Here is an 18994-nt window from a genome sequence, read left to right on the forward strand (position 1 = left end):
AGCCAGCCCAACTTCTGGTTCAGGCCCAGCCACTCTCCTGCTAAGGAGCACACAGCAGAGGGGGCTCTGGGAGGGTCAGGAGAGCAAACGTGCCTTTGGAAGGACTCGGATGTACAGCCAAGAGTTTCCAGGAGAATGAGGAAAGACAGGGAGGAGTGGGTTTGTCCCATAAAATCTGCCTCCTGTTCCCTGAACTCTGGCAGGACTGAGACAAGCTGATAACAGGCTGGAGCTCAAGTGCTCAGCAGGAAAGCCAGTCCACCTGCAGGTCTGACTCCAAAGGGTTGACTCTGAGCCCCACTCCTCCCTCTCCAAAGGGTTTAAAGTGGCAGCTTCAGCAAGGACCCTCTAGATTTTGCTCCTGCAGCTTGGGGAGGCGTCTCTAGCTCCCACGCACCTTTCCCTCATCCCCAAGGCCTCAGGAGCATGGGGCCGTGAGGGTGGCCTGAGCTCCCTGACCTCCAGCACCATTGTCGCTCATGGACATGGGGCTCCTGAGCCTCCTCTGGCTTCCTCCAGACAAAGCATAAAGTCCAAGGGATGTGGTACCAGGTGTAGTCACAGCTGCTATGTCACCATGAACAACCGAGTATGTATTTACCTTTTGCAGCAACTTACATTAAAAGACAAATTAAACATTTTCACAGGTGACCGTGATATCAATAACAACAGCTTTATGTGTGGAGCATCATGCTTCTCTATGTCACTGTCATCCAACCTTTAGGTTTGTGGACCCTGGACAAATCACCACAGAAGGGGACAGTAACAGTCGCTCCTGACCTCCAGGGGATTCTGAGTATCCCAGATACTGCAAGGCACAGAGGCACTTGGTCAGTCTTAGCTCTCACCCATCTCCTCCTCACGTATTTAAAGGGGCACAGGGTTAGGTCAGCGGCCTGAGTGCCCCACAAGGGAGCAGTCAGCCATTTAGAAGCTGCTGAATGAAGGGAATAAAACTGCTCTGTTAAAAGGCCCTGCCTGACTGGCTCAGGGCGAGAGAAATTTCATAGCTACTTTAAATTTATGAGTTGTTGGAAGGCAGGTGGGTCATAAACCTCAAACAAGAAGCCAAAGAGGACCCTAATGAATAAGGGCCATACAGCAAGTGCCCCGATCCTGCACCCTCACCCCTGGACTCCCCTGGTGTGCTGTCCCGGAACAGCCTGGCAGGCCTGTCCTGGGGGTGGAGCTCAGCTGGGCTGGGGAAGCCAGCCTTGGAGGCCTCGGTCTTCTACCTGGCAGTGGGGTGAGGAGCAGCTCTGAAAGCCAGAAGCATGGCCCGTTTGGGGCTGGCAAGAGGGCACAGGGGACGTGTTGCATAAGCAGGCACCGCATAGGCAGGATCTGAGCCTCCAGATTTGGAGAGGCTGGGCAGATAAAGGGTCACCAACTGCCACAGCAACTTTTCTCCTCTCCCTCCCTCCTCTCATGGCACATGCCTGCGCTGAGGATGCACCTGAGACCGCCTCAGCTGAACCAGATAGCTCGGCGGCGGTGTCTGCAGGCTTTGCTTCCTGGAGGCACAGCTTCTTGAAGGTGAAGCTCATGCCTTGGCCCCAGCACCTAGGACAGGGCCCGCACACTGAGCGCTCTCTGCTGCACAGACGCAAGGGCCCAGGAGGTCAGAGAGGTTTCCGGTCCTTCTGTGGCTGGCAGTGCCTGGGAACCCTGTAGATCTAAGTGCCCACCGGGGCTCTGATAGTTATTTCTAATGTGAGATCTTGGACAAGCTACTTAACTTCTCAGGGCCTCAGCTTTCTCCTTTGCAGAATGGGAATAATAACACCAACCGCCATAATGCTACTGGGGGAATCTGTGGGCGCGCCTGCGTATGGTGTTTGGCATTGTGCCAAACCTAACAGGTGACTGTTAAATGTAGCTGTTACCACGATTATAAGGACGGCCTGTGGTGTGAGCTTTGGCTCTCTTTTCTGGGGCTCCTCTGCTTCTGCCACGAACAGGAAACGCCTGCCCTTTTGCCTTGGCCACATGGGGAGCGGATCTGGGGGCTACCGAGGACCATGGTGCCCCAGGAAGCCTTACAGCGGCCACAGGAATACAGCTGTGCTTCACAGCTCTGACATTCTCTTTCCTGCCATGGTCTGAGCTGGCTGGACAGATAGCTGGGGGCTCTGGGGACCAAGGCTGCCTAGGCTGCCACTCAACTGGCCCCAGCTCCGCCACTGTGCCTGTGGGCATCTTGGCTGAGCCAGTTTCTCCTCCACAGACCTCCGACAGGCAGAGATCTCACTGCTGCAGAGATCACAAAATACGGCTCTAAGTCTCTGCACCAAAGCTGAGGTCACTGTGGGCCTCCCTGCTAAATCTCACAATTGAACACATGAATTAATATGCGTACATCACATTTTAGACATAGTTTCATAATTGCACTTTGATATAATTGGTTTCCTTTAAACCCTTTGTTTATTTTATGCATTTAAAAACTATTCAGAGAAGGAGATCTCTGGGCTTCATGAGTTTGGCAAAGGAATCCATGGTACAAAAAATGGTTAGGGCCCTGGATAAAGCGATTTCTAAAGACCTTTTGTGTCCTGATAGTCTAGGATTCGGAGTATCTATTTCCCCAGGGCTCTTTCATTAGCATAACTATGAAATTGAATTTGCTGCTCACATTGCTTTTTTTTTTTTTTTTCCAACCAGGAAATACATCCAGGCTGCGGCAGCCTTTCCAAACTCCTGGGCTTCCCACAGAATGCACTCAAATGATACTGGAAAAGTTTCAACAATCCAGGCCTCCCCCAGCTTTCATTCCTTTCTTCCCCCCAACAGATGTTGCAGGCTGGGTGAGGAAGCCCGGTGTGCGAATTCTCCCAGCATGCATGGTGTTTCCTAGGGCAGCCGGCATCATCCTGGGCCCCAGGCATCATCCCTCCTCCTGGCTTGGACTAAAAGAAGCCTCTTCCTGAGTTCCAGATGCAGGACCCCTTTACTGGGTACTGGGTACTGGGTTCTGGGTACTGGGGATTAAAACTAGTACCTTTACGCTGTGCTACATTCCGCACCCTTTTAACCAAATTTTAATTTTCAGTCAGGGTCTCATGAAGTCTAAGTTCCTTGGGCTGGGCTCAAGTTTTTTATCTTTCTGCCTCAGCCTCCCAGAGTGCTGGGATTCCAGGCATGTGTCACCACATCGGCTGTGGGCCCTTATTTAAAGTAGTGAGGAGATTGCCACCTTCCACCTCTGGGCCCAGAGAGTAAGCCTGCAGGAGGCGCAGGGGCTGGTGGGAAGGAGTAAGCTGCCCGCCCACTCAGCGCTTCAGCTGTTTCTGTGGACTTTGATAATTGAGGGAAAGCGATCCTCAAACCTCATTCTCAATGAGTACTTGCAACCGCTCTGCTGCAGACCTGGGCCTTGCTTCCCAGCCAGCCCGCCACTGGCTTGAATTTCATCTTCTTTATAATTTAGGGACCCTGGGACCAACCGCTCCTGGCAGGCTGTTGCCTTCCTCTGGCTGAGCTGCCTGACCTGTGGGTTTAACTCCAGCTCTGGGACCCAAGTTACTGAACCTCTCTGGGCAAATGCAGCTAAGCCATGTGCGGACAGTTGGCCGCGGCAGTGACTTTCCCACGCAGAGACGTCTGCTCTCTGAGAGTCATCATCTGCAGAGATGGAGGAGGGAGAGGCCCAGCCTGGTGCTGTTCTGAGAATTTAACAAGGCGGTGCTGGTGGGGTCCTTAGCGATAGGCTCAGCACAGGTAAATGCTCCGCAAAAGCAACCCGTGTTCCAATACCTTGGCTAACTTACCTGTTCACCCATGGGCCCCGGCCGTCCAGGTTCCCCTGGCTCCCCCTGCAAACAATAAAGAAGAGGATGGATGGGGATGGGCGGTTGGAGGCCAGGTCCCTGGGGAGCTCTCCAGGCCTCTGGCTTTCATTGCCTTTGGTGGCGATGGGCCGGGGACCTGCCGCTCAGCCCCCTGCTGTGCGTATCTCATTCGGGTCCTTCAGCAACACTGCATTTTGTGGAGGTGGAAACTGAGGAGCAGAGAAGTGGGCTGACTGGCTGAGGCCCCGCAGCCAGCTAGGAGGGCTGTTAGAGGAGCGCTGTTGGCTGACTGCATCTGCCACCCTACTGCATCAGGCTGCCCACTGTAGGAAGAGCAGGAAATTGGGGGGACATAGGGAGCCTGGGTCCCCACCGCTCAGGGTGACCTTGGTGAGTCTCCTCTGCGCTCTGGGAGACCAGTGAGTCTGGTCTCCCTGGCCATTTCCTGTTCCTAGACGTGGCAGCTTTGGCCCACACTCAGGTGGCTCCTGCTCCATGGGTGGCCGAAGCTGCTCTGGTGTCCACAGCACGAGCTGCAGAGAGGCAAGCAGACCTGCGGGAAAAGTCCACCCAGACTGTGTCCCTCTCCCCTCACAGGAACCCAACTGGTATCTGAGGGACAGTGGTGAGACCTCAGAGGGTAGAACACAGGCTCCAACAAGCCAGAAATTTGGCTGGAAAACAGATGTGGCTGACTGCATTCTGGTTGGAGCCCCAATCTCCCATTTGGTTCCTCCCCTAGAACTTGTGTTCTCAAAAATCAGAAGGGCCAGGGAGGATTTGTGGACCGGTTCTCACGTGGGAGGGAGTCATGGGTCACCGAGGTCCCCGCGCTCTGCCCCAGTCTCCTACGGCTTCAGCCACCTGTAACCCTGGCCCCGCTAACTAACTCTTGTCTAGAATGACCAAGCCCATCCAACCCTTCTAGCGTCTCCCCTTCCAACAGGGGTCAGTGGGAGCCTCTCAAGGGAGGCTGCCCATATGCTGGTGATCACTATTATTTTACCTTAGGCCAGTTCTTCCTGGCATCTTTTTTTAAAAGTCCCATTAACAAATGCAATACACATTTATTGTATACGAGGGGAAGAAAATGGAGATTTATTATCCCACGACTAAGAGAGGGCCTCTATCAACTTTCCGGACTTTGGTGTGTACGGAGGGTGCTGCCTGCCTCTGCAAGACTCTTGCTTAACACTCGTTTATAACCTGTTCTCCACCATCTCCATCCCACTACCAGTGTCTTCCCATCTTGTAAAATATTCCACAGCACCACCTTGGGTGGCTACACTATATCCCACTACTGGAACAATTCTCCTCCATTGAACTTAGGGGTTATGTCCATTTGTTTTTTTCTCTGTACAAATGCTTTGTGACAAACGGGAACCAGGTTTTTTCTCCCTTTTCACAGCTGGCCATGGGGTTTTGGGCTTGCCCTGGGGCTTTCCTATGTTGGACCCCTGTTTATCTCCTTTCTTCCCCAGGTATCCCTAGGTGGCCTTACCTTTGAGCCATCCGGGCCGGGCCTCCCAGGAAATCCCTTCCTTCCAGGCAGACCCTGCAACAGAGAGAGAGGTGAGTGAAACACACTGGCTGGACAGGGGCAGAGGCCTGGGGGACCCGGGGAGCTGGCAAGGGTCCCTGTGGGCTGGGGAGAACCACAGTGTCCAGGGAGGACAGGGACATAGATCCCCGCTGCCACCAGCCAGCTGCAAGACCTCAGGGACAGCCTCCAGCTGGGTGGCTCGGGGAAGCCTCCTGGCCCAGGCTGGTCTCTTTATGTGTAAATAGGGACAGCAACACCTGCCTGTCGAGTGCAGAGTATCCCGCAATGGGGAGCACCGGCTAGTGGGCCTCAGAGTGTGGCAGGGGCCCTTCCAGGAGGGTCCGGAGGCCGAAACCCTTCCCATCCTTACTCTAAGATGCCCCGTGCCTTCATCACAGGACTGCGGTACTGTCGACACTGAGCACAGAAGCAGAGCTGAGGCTCCAGCTGACTTTGATGAAGCCGACATCAGGGAGATTTGCAAGATGGCAAGAGACTGCCGCTTTTCCCACCCAGTTGATTTGCTTTGGAAAATACAGTGGTTTTTGGTTTAAAAAAAGTATATGTTGTTTACATGAAATGGGTTTATTACTGCTTTTCAGTGAATTAATAAATCTGTATTAGAAGGGTTTTAATGACTAGTATCAATACACATAACCCACAGAAACAAAAGCTCTTTGAGGACTCTGTTTTTTTAAAGAGTGTGAAGAGATCCTGACACCGAGACCCACAATGGTGAACGGTTTATGTAACTGCTGGGGTGAGGGGGCCAGGACAGGTGACTTCCAGAAGCTGTTAGAACCCTGGCAAGAACTGAGGCTGAGAGTCCAGCCAGGGCACTCCCACGTCCCAGCTAGGAGATACAGGGTTGAATTTGCGCTCTTTCAGCTCCTCTCCGATGACTCTACGGAAAGCAGTGTTGCTCTTGGGAAAATCCCACAGGAAAATGGACCCCACACACCCAGCCCCCAGCACCCATCGGGCGGGCAAGGGCAGTCCCTGGATGCCTCCCGTCTCTCTCCTCTAGGGTCCATCAGGTCCTCTCTCTGCCTGGCCGAGGCGCTGTCTGCCACTGCTCTGCAGAGCGTGGCTGTAAATTGCTCGGCCTTTCCTCAGCTGGCTCAGCTCCAACAAATCCCACCTCTGCTGGCGCCACTCACCTCCATGCCAGGGGCCCCTGGTGGCCCCATGGGTCCCTCATCTCCCTAGAGTCAGGAGACACAAGAGAGGAAAAAGGGGTGTATTAATCCAGCGGGGCTCTGGAGAACTTGTCAGAGAGGAACACAAGGGTGGATGGAGGAACCCTCTTGGACAAAGAGAAGGTGCATCTGGCTCGATGGCCTGCTGTGCCTCAGTTTCTCCAGAGTGGAGAGATCCTCCAAAAGCACAGTAACAGACTTCATTTGGGTCCTGGAAGACAGCGAGGACCCACCACCCCCCACCAGCTGATACTCGGGACAGCAGCTTCTGGTGGTTTGTTGAGTGAGTGAAGGAGCTGGCCGATGTTCCCACAGCCTCCACACTAGTCCCTCCAGCAGGCCAGGCCTGACCAAGGGCCCCTCTCCAAGGCTGCCCCTGCCCGCAGCTCCTCCCCTTGCTTCCAGGAAAGCAGCCCTGTGTGGTGGCTGCAGAGCCAGAGCTGGGATCCTGCCAGCCCCAAGCAAGGACCCGGGCCAGGCGGACGCCTGCCTGCGGTCTCAGAGGGAGAGGGCTGTGTGTCACAGGCGGGGCGCGCTGGTGAGGGCCTCATCCACGGGCACGGCTGGGGCCCATGAGACCTTCCCCGCGCCCCTCACTGACAGCAGGAGGATCAGCAAATCTCCCTCTGCCACTTTCCACCTGTGGAAACCGTGTCATTCTCTGGGGGCCCCAGGAGGCGGCTCCCAGGAGGCAGGCAGGCAGTACCATGTGAGTTCTGTGTCATGGACTTTGGCTTATGCAGACCTGGGTTCGAATCAGAGCTCATACTGCTCATAGGGCCTGCCAGGGGCCTTTACCTCTCTGCGTCTCAGGGGCCACACCTGTGAAACGGAGCTGACAATTCCCACCCTCTAGTATCAGTGTCCCCATGAGTGGGGCCGCTGTGAGCATGAGCAGGGGCAGCTGTTCCAGGAAAGAAATGCCCAGCAAGCGGGGAGGGGGCCACAGAGGAGGGGTGACCTGTCCGGCCACACCAGACCACGAGGGTCCCTGAAAGGTTCCCGGGGGCTGGGCTATAAACGATGAGCTGCTGGAGTCTGGGGTCCCCCTTGCTGTGTCCTGCTGAGGGGCTTCTGGTCCCTGGCAGGGCGATGCAAACAGGCCAGCATGGACAATGGGAGGAGAGGAGGGACAGGGCCCGACGGTCTCACCTCAGGCCCCGGCTGCCCACGGGGTCCCGGCAGGCCTCGAGCTCCAGGCTTACCCTGAGAGAAGAGGACAAAAGGATTCTCAGAGGCGGCCCCTCCACACCCACCGCAGGCCAGCGGGACCCTGACCTCCGAGCCAGGCCTCCACGGTCTCCATGGAGCTGACGGGCAGAGACTCACCTTCGTGCCCTCCGGGCCGTTGTCTCCAGGGGGGCCGATATCTCCCGGAAATCCCTACGGGAAGCAGAGTGGGGTCACCCAGGGATGGAAGGAGAGCATGTGTCGTTTACATCATCCCGTCCTGCGGCCCAGGCAGTGGGGGCCACCACTCCAGCCCCAGTCAGGGACTGAGGCCCAGCCTGGCACCTCACAGCATGCCTGAGAAAACACATGGTCCTGCCGGAGAAACCTGCACAAGCATCGTGTGTGACATGCTTTTCTAGGTCTGCCACAACACAAACAGGGATCAGAAGCTGAAATTTCCAGCACAGCCTGGCCTGCAGTTTCCGGCACTGGGCAGGGTTGCCTCCCTACACAGCCCCTCCCGCCAACATCCTCATGAGGGGTCCTACAAGCACAGGGCTCTCTCCCACTCCCTCAGCGGGTCTGGGCACAACCTGGAGAGCAGTTATCCCAGTCCCAAAGCCTTGCCCTTCTCTATCCCTTTCACAGTGACTGCTCAGGGCCCCAGGGCCTGGCTGTCTCCAATAAGCCAGCTTCCGTTGCTGGTGACCACCAGTTCATCATGCACCTCTGGGCATGAGCCAGCATGAGAACATCCCCTTCCTTGTTTTAAGTGCTATGCCTTCATTAATTTGGCCTAGACCACCATCAACTTTTAGGGCAGCCTCACTACTTTAGTTTCTGCTAGCTACAAACCAAAACCTTTTTTAAAATGAGTCTCCATAACCAAAATCTCCTCCCACTTTGCCTTCAGAAGTGAGTTTTTTCTTTCTCTCTTCCTCTTTTAACCATGTAGTAATTCCCATAAAATCCCATCTTTTCACTGGCAGAAGCAAGAGCAGTCCTGAATTTGGAGCTAAGCACAAAGCCAGAGCCTGCATCTTTCTCCTCAAAGTGAGAAGACAACAAGCTTGCCTGTCCCCTTCCCACTGCGTTCTGGGGCAAATCCCTCAGCTTCTTTAGCGTTCAGCTCCCTCACCTGTCGCACACTCAGAGCACGTCCCTTGCAGGGCTGTGCTGAGGTTGAATCGAATAAAACACAAGCACCGTGCTTAGCCTGGCTCCCAGCACTGAGTAAGCGCTCAATTAAAATCTGCACACGCAGGGATTCTGGGCGCACTGAGAAACAAGTCTGCTTGGCATGGCCTCTCTCCAGGGACAGCATGGCGTCTGGGTGCTGAGCAGATCCTGGTGCTGAGTCAGGGGGGAGTGAGGGAGACCATTTCCCTGGGCACTGGAGATTGGAGCTCCATCCGGGCCTCGGAGACACAGGCACGGTGCAGGCAAAGCACAGCGCCCCTCGTGGCCGCGGGCGCCTCCTGGTGATGGAGTTGCCAATCAAAGCAGCGTGTGAAGACAGAGGTAGACGTGGGCGGGTCCAGGGAGGCTCCGGGCCTCGTACCTGAGACAGTGGTTTCTCCCTCCTTCATGGGGGACGGGGGTATAGCCAGTGCTCGCAGAGGCCGTGCGCCTGACGCACTAAGAGGAGCCGGTCAGTGGGAGGGAGTGCGCTCTCCACTCTCCCTGGCCAGACCGCTGGGAAGCCAGTACTCAGAAGTCTTTTTCCACAGCGCAGGGGATGAGGGCCCTGGGGGAGAGGCCAGCTCCACTTGTCTAAAGATAGGGCTGCCTCACGGCCAAAGTCAACACCAAGGAAACTCAGACCGGCTTTTAGGAAACATTCCCTCATCCCCCAGGGGGCGGGGGCGGGGCTTTGGAAGGGGCTGGAGAACCGAGATTCAGACTCCCGCCTTAGCTGCAGGGACCTTGGCTGCAGGGACCGTGGGGATGAGTGAGGCCGGGAGGCCAGGGGTCTGGGGGGACGTGGGGCCCTGGTGGGGCTGGCCTAGGTGTCCGGGACTCTAAGAGGGAGAATAGCCCTGGCAGGAGTGTGCAGGCAGATGTGAGTCAGTGAGCAGGGTCCAGCCCCTGCCCCCTGTGCTGATTGTCACAGTATCAGCAAAGCTCAGGCTTCCTCTGAACGCCATGAGTTAGCATGTTGATTGCTAAATCTACCCATCTACCCTTCATCATTTCCCATTCTCCACTCAAATCCCAGAACTCAGCATTGCCCTCCTTGTTTGGTGGTACTGGGAATTGAATCCAGGGCCTTCCCACAGAGCTATAGCACCTCTGCCCATCCCTCCATGCCGCCCCATGACTTTTTTTGAATCAAGGTCTAAATTTCTGAGGATGGGCTCAGTTTTGTGACCCTCCTGCCTCAGCCTCCCAGAGTGCTGAGATTACAGATGTGCGCCTCCATGCCTGGCTCCGAGCATTTCCCCACATGTGGGACTGTCGATCCCTGAGCCTTTCTGGGGTCACTGGGCATCAGGGCAGGCCCAGGATCAGCGTGGGCCTCTGCGCATGGGGGCCATGGCAGCTCCCTAGAGGGACCTGGGCAGCAGGGCCCAGAGGGCCTTTCTTGATGGTTCTACCTGAACCACAGGGTCAGTGAGGTCTGCAAAGCACAGGGAGACCAGCTTTCTCTCCCCGCTGCTCTCGGAGCCCCCGGGTAGGAGGAGAAGGGCAGATGTGAAGGAGGGGGCTGATCTAGGCATTTCTACTCTCAGCTTCCCCTCCCCTTGGCTGTATGACTCCAAGTAAGTCCCTCCCCGTCCTGAGCCTCAGTTTCCCGAAAACAACACTCAGTCCCCCAGCTGCATGCAGCCAGACCCAGAGATGGGGGTCACATACCTCGGGTCCAGGGGGCCCAGGAAACCCGAGAGAGCCTTTGTCTCCAACTCTGCCCTGCGGAAGAGATCACAGGGGCGGCAGGGATAAGCGAGGGTCCACCTGTCACCCACGCCCTGCACTGGCCCTTGCCGTAGTGGTTGGAAAGTTGTCGACTCTGGGGATGAACTCTGCCTGGACAGCAAGAAGGAGCTGTGATTCAGATGCCACCGCCTGCACTTACGAATAGCAAAGGGACACTGGGCAAATCACTTTCCAGGTCTGTTTCCTCGCCTATAACATGGGAGCAGTGGGGAGAGAAATTCCCAGGTCCCTCATTCCTGGGCTCGTGGGCAGCTCTGAGCCTGGTGCACAGTGACTGCATAAATGACACCCTGCGGCGACACGTGATGTAACTTGTTTATAGGCAAGGAGCCCGTTTCCTCTCAGAGCCCAGAGTGAGCAGGCTTATCTGCCTACACTGCGGGGTGATTACTGCCCCCTGTGCCTCAGGGTCCGCATCCAAAAAATGGGTAAACTCTGGCTCCACTCGTGCACTGCTCTGCTGGCCACAGGCCTGCAGGGGATGGCGCAGTCCATTCAGGACACGAGGGCCGCCCCGGCCACCTTCCATGACCAGCTGGAGAGTCAGGGGCCTGTTTCTCAAGGATGACACCAGGTGTGGGGTGTTGGGGAGAAGGTACTCACAGTGGGCCCTGGCTTCCCCCGTGCACCTGGGACACCTGGCAACCCCTGGCTCCCCTGGAAAAGACACAGAGCAGGCAGGGTCAGCAAGGGGCAGAAAGGCCAGGTGGAGCACTGTGTGGTCCTCCTGCCGGCCCAAGCTCAGAGACGGCCTGCCTTTGAGGAGGACCAGGTGCTTGTCTCTCCCCATCGTAGGCACAGGCTTGATCACACCTGCCCACACCCCAGAGGCGGGGCCCAGGGTGTCAAAGTGAACTGGGGTCCTGGGACAAGCAGGCCCTGCCACCCGCTTAGGCCCCGGGACTCTGGAGACCAGGGGCCCACAGGAGACAGAAGGTCTGCGGAGTCTGAGCCCAGAGACACGGAGCTGGGTCAGCCCAGCCCAGCCCAGCCCAGCCAGGCGGGAGGCGGACAGGGAGAGCTGGCCAACATCTGGGCTCAGTAGAACAGCTGCCGGAAAAGATCCAGCTATGGCCACATGTGCAGGACACAGGCAAAGAGGAGACAGTCTCCGCAGGCCACATACGGCCTCCGGAAGTCAAGGCCCCCTGGATCATGTGTCAGGAAGGCCAGTTTCCCCCCGTTCCTGCCTCCCTCATGTCCCAGTATTCACAGAGAAGTGCAGGATGCTGGGCCGAGCTCTGCCAGGCTCTCCAAAGCCCCATCCTCAGGGCACTCACCATGGCAGGGGCCTGAGCTCAAGTCCCCCAAGCTGGGAGAGATCAGTGGTACCACACTGAGGCAGATACAGTGTGCAGGGCATCTGAGAGGGAAATGGCCACTTTCTGAGGATGTCAGAAAAGTGGCCTCTGAGCAGGGTGACACAGAGAGGCAGAGGGAGGGGGTTCCAGGTGGGTAGGAGTGTGTGCAAAGGGCCTGGGGCACAGTGGGGCCGGAGCACATCTCCATGAGGGGGAGGGGCAGAGAGCCTCAGAGGGATCTGCTGACTGGGTAGGGAGCCAGGACCTCCCTTTGGGAGCAGTAGGGTACCAGGTGTGTGTGCACCAAGCAGAGCTGTGCCCTCAAGAGAACAATTTGGGGGTGCTGAAGGAGACAGTGGGAGAGAAGAGGCTGGGGGCCTGGAGATAAATTGGAGGCCACTGTACAATCCAGGAAAGATGAAGGGGGAATGGCGGGTGGAGAAGAAAGGGTTGTCTGAAAGAAAGCCGACTTACAGGAAGGAAGGAAACAGACAGAAAGACGGGAGCGTCTGGCACAATTACCTTGTCTCCTTGGAAGCCAGGCTCTCCCGACACGCCTGGGACGCCCTGCTCGCCCTGAGTACACAGCAGCAGAGAAGACCGTGAGGGAGGGGACAGACCCGGAGGCCTCCCTGACCGCCAAGCCCACGGCAAGGGACAGCCTCGCACAGGCTGTTCCCAGGCAGGACCTGGCCAGCAGCAACCTGGTGGGGGTCAAGGACGGGCCACGTGGTGGGAAATGCTGGCTGGAGACCAGCCGCCCTAGTGCAGGCCACCTGGTCTGCAGCTGCTGGGAGGGCTCGAAAGGCCGGCCACAGGCGCTGCGCTGCGGGGGGGCCCCCTGGCTGTGCTGGGAGGAGACACACGCAGAGGACACCAGGACACAAACGGTTCCTGGAGCTCTCGCTTCCTGCCCAGCCGCCGACACTGCCCCTGGAGGCCAGGGCGGCCTGTGCGACCGCCCAGCTCTGTGGTTCATCAGCGCCTGCGCCTGCGTCTGCCCTGCAGGTTTCTCACCACCAGGCTTCGGACGGCGGCTTCTCCCTTCTGGGCCAGCAAACTGGTTGCTTTTAATCTGAGTCCCTGGCCTGTTAAGAGTCTATGGAAACCACAAGAAGCCTGGTCCTGAGTTAGTTCTGGGTGTTTCTTTCCTAAGACGATGTAGGCTTGGAGATGCCCACTCTGACCATGGAGGTCTCCTCTACGCCCTCCGTGGCCCAGTAATGAGCTGTCGCCGGCCGCATGGAGAGGTCCTCTGCTGAGGGCCACGACCCTCCCCACAGCCCCTCTCCACACTGGACACCACAACAGCCCAGCGGTCCAAGGACTCAGAAAACACGTCCAGCCCTGGGACCAGGAGGAAAGACGGGGAATCTTAGAAAACCCACGCTGTGCAGCTATGGCTCTGACCCAGAAGAACTTCCTTGGCAGAACAAAAGCCAGAATTGGAAAAAAAAAAAATTTCTTTTTTTAAAAACGTACTTTGGTTTTTCCAACTTGGAAAATCCTGTACAACATCCTGGAGTTTTGGGAACCGAGGAATTTTTTTTTTTTTTTTTAATATGCAAAGGAGGGGAGAGAGAGTCAAAAGTGTTTTCATGAAATCGGAGGAAAGGCAAGTTTAAAAGGCACCTAGGAACGCAGGATAATGAACTCGGAAAGAGCTGGGCCGAGCGGGAGCCCCGGTTCCAGAAGGCGCTTCCACCCCGAGAGCGCGAGCCAAGTGGTTGTAAGTGGGACCAAGGCCAGGAAGGGTCATGGAAAATCTGGGATTCTGGGCAGGCACGTCCAGGCACGTCCACAGAATGAAGGAACAGCCCTGTCATCCCAGGGGAGGCCGGCGGGGCAGGTACGTGTGGGTGGCGGATCAGAACACAAGATTAAGACCCTTCCCACCACTGGGGCAGAAAAGAGATTTTGGTGTCTCTCCTTCCCTCAAAGACTTATTTGATTTTCTTGAAAACTGTGCGCATGAAAATAATTCCTACCCCCTTTTTCCAGCACTTAATATTTCTGTGTCCCCAAAAGCCCCATTAGCAGCCGATTCTGTGGAATGCCAGTATTTCCACGTTCCGAGGCCCTGGTTGCAGGAGGCCAGCTCTGACCCGGGGACCGTGACGAGCTCGCTGCTGCCTACACTCTCGTCTCCCTTTGACCATGACTTCAACTTTTCCACATCGCCCGAGTCCTAAACTCAGGATAAGCAAGCAGCCAAGGGGACCCCCTTGGCCACCATGGCCACCAGAAGCCCCTTCCTCTGGAGAGGGGCTGAGCAGGCAGCGGACAGAGCCGGTTGGAGCTGGAGCAGGGAGGCACAGGGGCTGCCTGGGCACCGTGGGAAGAGATGACGAGGGAGCAGGTGGAGCAGGGGCTGGGTGAGCACCGCGCCCTGGCTCCCTGGGGCTGGGCTGCACAAACATACGGGGTGTCCCTTTTTACCCAGAAATCCTAACTTTCTAGGAGTCTGAGACCTGGGTTGGCTCCCCTGATAAAGCAGAGTTGCTTTATCTTCCTCTGTTCTCTTTGGGTCTCAGTTTCCCCAGCTGCAATGCACAGGCATGGGAGGAAGTGAGCTCCCCATCTCATCTGCTGGGGGTGCTTTCTGACCTCCATTTGCTGGGTGGCGGAAGTCCCTGGAGTCAGGTGCCTAGGCTAGAACCCTGACCCTCTACTCAGCAGTGTGGCCCCGGGCCAGTCCCTTAGTGCATGGGGTTGCGGATGCTGACCCATGGGGCGCAACACTGGTACAGGGCACTTGGGCCTGCTCCAGGGGCTGGGGTGCGGAGCCCTCTGAAGACAGGACCCCAGACCTGTGGGGATACTCAGAATGCTGCCCAAGCCCACCCACACCCCCTCCAGGCTTCCTGGTTTGCCCAGAGTATGGGGGGGGGCAGGAAGTGGACCACAAGGAGTGGTACTCCCCTCTGTGTCTATGGTTCTGATGCTACAGACCCAGGCCACGTACTGACCCTCTCTGGCCCCCAGGGCCTTTCTCCCTGCTCCGACTCTGGCTTGGCACAGGGTGAGACAGAGAGAACTTAGGGGGTGCTCCCCACGCCCCTGCAGCTGGAAGCTGGAAAAGCGGGTCAGGGCTCAGAGGTCAGCCTGGGGGTCCCTGCATTTCAGACCGCAGCTCTCTGCGGCCAGGCTGCCAGCTCCCCCTGGGACATTCTATGTGGGGTCGTTCCCTCCCGTGCCACCACCCAGCCCATGCTGCGGGGCTGTGCCCTAAAGCCCACTCTGTATTCGGGAGCCTGCCTTGGCTTACTCAACAGCCCCTCGTGCCGTTTGCCAAGATCTGCAGGCCCCAGGACCATGCCCTGAGCCCTGCCCAGAGGGACCAGGAGAAGCAGGAGCACAGATCCAGGGGCAGGTGAGGTGGGGCACAGGGAGCACACAGGGAGGTGGACCTGGCCAGTGGTCAGCTATCAGCAGCAGCCTCCAGGCGGAGAGGGGCGGCATGCAGACAAACCCCGGTGCAATGAGGGAGTATTCCGATCACCTTATCACCTTTCAGTCCGGGCTCCCCCACGCTGCCCATCAGTCCCTGCAAGACAAACGCCCGAAGTCAGGGGCCTGGTTGACTCGGAAGTAGATCCCTACCCCAAGGGTCATCCTGGGTAAGGGAGCGGAGGTGGGGCAGGGTGAGGAGTGGACTTGGAACCGCAGCCAGAGCAGGAAGGCCCTGATGCTGGAGGGAAGGGCAGACTGGACCATCCCCAGAAGTGGCCCAGGCAGTGCTAGCCTGTCCTCCACATGCCCTCTGTCGCGGCTGGACTGAGTTCCCTGTCCATCAAGATGATTCTGCTGGCCCCGGTGATTACTCCTCTAGCACCTTCAGGGTCCCCAGTCCGGAATCACGCTGGAATCCCACTCAGCTCAAGGCCTGGTGGCCTATAAAGACATCTGGCCTAAATGACGTCTGGATGACGACAAGTTCTCAGGCCAGGGAGGAACTGAGGTCCTGACAGCCCAGTTTCTGGGCAGCATCTCAGACCCTTGCCCTCCCTCCCCCACACCACCGAGGAGCACCCTGCCTTGTGGGCACCAGGAGGCCTGAACTTGCAGGAAGTCCCTGTTTACCTTCATGCCCTTGGGTCCTGGGTAGCCAATGGGACCCAACACTCCCATGTCACCCTGGGAAAAGAAAGAGAAGAGGATCTCATGAGAGTGGCCCCAGGAGGCCGGCCTGAGTCAGGGGCTGGGCTCTTAAGCCTGCGCCTCCTTTGGGGTGATCTTGCAGTGGGGTAAGTGCTTGAATCCCTCTTGCACAGATCCTGCCCCAGGCCCACATCTGGATTGGTGCCCCTCCTGAACCAGGGCTTGTTCTTAAATACGAGTTACTTCTGTCCCCTTCCAGCTAGGGGTCTCGGGGCTTTTCACCTCCATCTTCCCCTCTATTAAATGGGGCCAATGGCCCCCACCCCTGCAGTGCTGTGAGAGCTACATAAAGCACCACTGGGAGCTGGGCTTCCTCTAGCTAGGTGGCAGGGCCCTTCCTGCTCCCCGGAATCCCAGCCATCTCCTTTGCAGGACAACAAGTAGAGAAGGGGCTGCCGATCCTGGAATCCTCAGTGCTGGCCACTGCCCCAGTAGGATGCTGAGGTCAGCTGCTTTGTCCTGAGCTGTGAGCAGGGGACCTGGCTGAGGTCACATCAGGCTACCCAAGGTGGGAGCAGCGGGGTTCTTGGGCCTGGGAAGCTCAGCAGCCCCCAAGGGTGAGGGAACCGATGGTGCCAGAATCAGACAGCATTCACCCTTGGGGCAGCTTTCTGTGCCTCAGTTTCCTCAATAACAAATGGGGAATGCCAGGTATGGTGGCACACGCCTGTAATCCCAGCACTCAGGAGGCTGAGGCAGGAGGATTGTTGCGAGTTCAAGACTAGCCTGGGCTACAAAGTGAGCTCAAGGCCAGCCTGAACTGTGTAGGGAGACCCTGTCTCAAAAGGAAAAAAAAAAAAAATCAAAAAACCAAAAAAAAAGGGAACTAGCCATACTATGTACCTCTTAGTGCTGTTTTGAGGAGTAACTGATTTAGCAGGTGGGACTACTTGGCAAGGACCCAAGACATTTTTGGCTGTCACTACCAAAGGACTGCTCCTGGTATTGAGGGGGTGGAGCCCATGGAGGCTGCACAAGTGCTACCGGCACAGGATACCTCACAACAAAGAATCCTCCAGCCCAGCGTGTGAAAAGTACTGAGGTTAAGAAACCCTATCTCAGCTGGGCATGGTGACACATGCCTATAATCCCAGCACTCTGGAAGGCTGAGGCAGGAGGATCTCCAGTTTGAGCCCAGCCTGGGAAACTCAGTAAGACACTGTCTTCTAAAATAAAATAAAATAAAATAAAATAAAATAAAATAAAATAAAATAAAATAAAATAAAATAAAATGGGTCAGGGATGTGGTTCCGTGCAAAGGCCCTGGGATTAATCGCTGGCACCAAAAACAGAACCAAAAAACCAAAAAGGACAAAAATCTAATTCAGAGAAGAGTGGCTAAATCTTCACAAGCTCACCTCTTTCCCTCAAATCTCACTCTGCCCTCCCTCTCACAACCGCTCACAGCCACCGTCAGAACGCTAAGTCAATGCCCAGAGACAAGAAAGCCTGGAAACCCACACGGCACTCCCTGCATCCCTGGGAACAGACCTGAGTGTCTGGCAGCTGGGCAACCCCAGCCAATGTGCCTGACCTTTTTGGACCTCAGTGTCCTCCCACCCCAGTTCAGGCTCTTTGGAGGTCCCTGGCGAGGGCTCCGAGATTAGGCTCTGAAGCACTAGGGCCCAGAGGCTGCCCCGGGAAGCCAGGCTTGAGGACAGAGACTTAGGTTCCTGTGGGAGTGGGCAGGAGCTCTCAAAGGGAGGCCAGGCAGAAAATGGAGATCACAGTCCTGGGGACCCCAGAAGGAAGGGTCTGTGCCGCGGACACCCCTGAGGACACAGGCAAAGGAGCAGGACACACAGACATCTCCTCCCAGCCCTGAGCACTGGAGACGGGGGTCGGCCTGCAGGGCTGGCTGTGCTATCTCGGCCATCATTCGCCCTCTCTGGGCTGCAGGATTTCCAACCGACTGGGCTCAACAACACCTAGCTGAGCCTTTGCTAATAAATCCTGCTTTCAGTCACCACCCAGAAACGGTCTCATTCAGAAAGCAAAGCCTCCACCTGACAGTAAAATCACCACACACTGGTAACCCGGGCTCTAGGACTGAGCAACCGAGCCCTCCCATGCCTCAGCCCAGGTGCTCCTTGCAACAGCCCTTAGCTCTGCTCTGCCCACCGCAAAGGAGAAGGGACAGACCATCTCGGGGTTAGGGCAGCGGCAGAGTCTTGGAGCCAGGGCAGAGGTGGGAGTGCATGACCTTTATCTCCAGAGCTTCCAGGCAGTTCTGAAGTTGGCGACTGAGGAGGCAGAAAGGAGTGGAGAGGGTGGACTGCTGGCTTGCGGGAGGAGGAGGACAGCTCCTTTGGCTGCAGCTCCCCACAGCTTCCTGGGATGAAGGTGGCTGCTCAGAGCCCCGCAGTGTGCGGTAAGCACAGCAGGCTCTGCTGGAGGGGCTGCAGGCGGGGCTTGGACCGCCCCCGGGAACGCAGGCTCCTTCTGCCCCCAGACAGCTTGCTGGAAGGCCTGGTATCAGTAGAGGTTGGATGATGATGGCCCGCAGCGGCCCCCCACCACCTCCGAGGGGTCTGTGTGTGGTGAGGACAGGACCCTGGTATGGGCGTTCAACTCTAAAGGGCCACAGGGGACCCAGGGAGACCACAGCAGGTCATATAAGCATGTTGTCTCCATGTTAGTGGGACCCCAGACTGCCCTATAAAAGCAGCGGGGAGAAGCCAGGGCTGGTGGCACATGCCTGTAATCCCAGAACTCTGGGAGGCTGAGGCAGCAGGATCACAAGTTCAAGGCAGCCTGGGTAACATAGTGACTTATCAAGATTCTGTTTCAAAATAAAAAAATAAAAAGGCCTGGAGATGTAGCTCAGTGTGAAGGCTCTAGACTCAATCTCCACTAACGCACACACACAAAGCAGAGGGCTGGTACAGAGGA

At 56.8% G+C, this 18994-nt stretch overlaps 1 protein-coding gene across 2 annotated transcripts in view; it reads right to left on the reverse strand.

Annotated features, from left to right (window-relative positions):
• Positions 1–18994, reverse strand: part of Col27a1 (collagen, type XXVII, alpha 1) — a 122113-nt gene that overhangs the window by 42253 nt on the left and 60866 nt on the right. For both annotated transcript variants that reach the window (XM_013513271.1, XM_005382644.2), the window contains 10 exons: positions 16025–16078; positions 15444–15488; positions 12464–12517; positions 11244–11297; positions 10560–10613; positions 7860–7913; positions 7683–7736; positions 6492–6536; positions 5290–5343; positions 3768–3812 (listed from right to left, as the gene is read on the reverse strand). In XM_013513271.1, coding sequence (XP_013368725.1) covers positions 3768–3812; positions 5290–5343; positions 6492–6536; positions 7683–7736; positions 7860–7913; positions 10560–10613; positions 11244–11297; positions 12464–12517; positions 15444–15488; positions 16025–16078 — 513 coding nt within the window. The remainder of the gene's footprint in view (positions 1–3767; positions 3813–5289; positions 5344–6491; positions 6537–7682; positions 7737–7859; positions 7914–10559; positions 10614–11243; positions 11298–12463; positions 12518–15443; positions 15489–16024; positions 16079–18994) is intronic.

This window comes from Chinchilla lanigera, unplaced genomic scaffold (genome assembly GCF_000276665.1).
Source record: "Chinchilla lanigera isolate Chin_1 unplaced genomic scaffold, ChiLan1.0 scaffold00018, whole genome shotgun sequence".
Taxonomy (NCBI): Eukaryota; Metazoa; Chordata; class Mammalia; order Rodentia; family Chinchillidae; genus Chinchilla; species Chinchilla lanigera.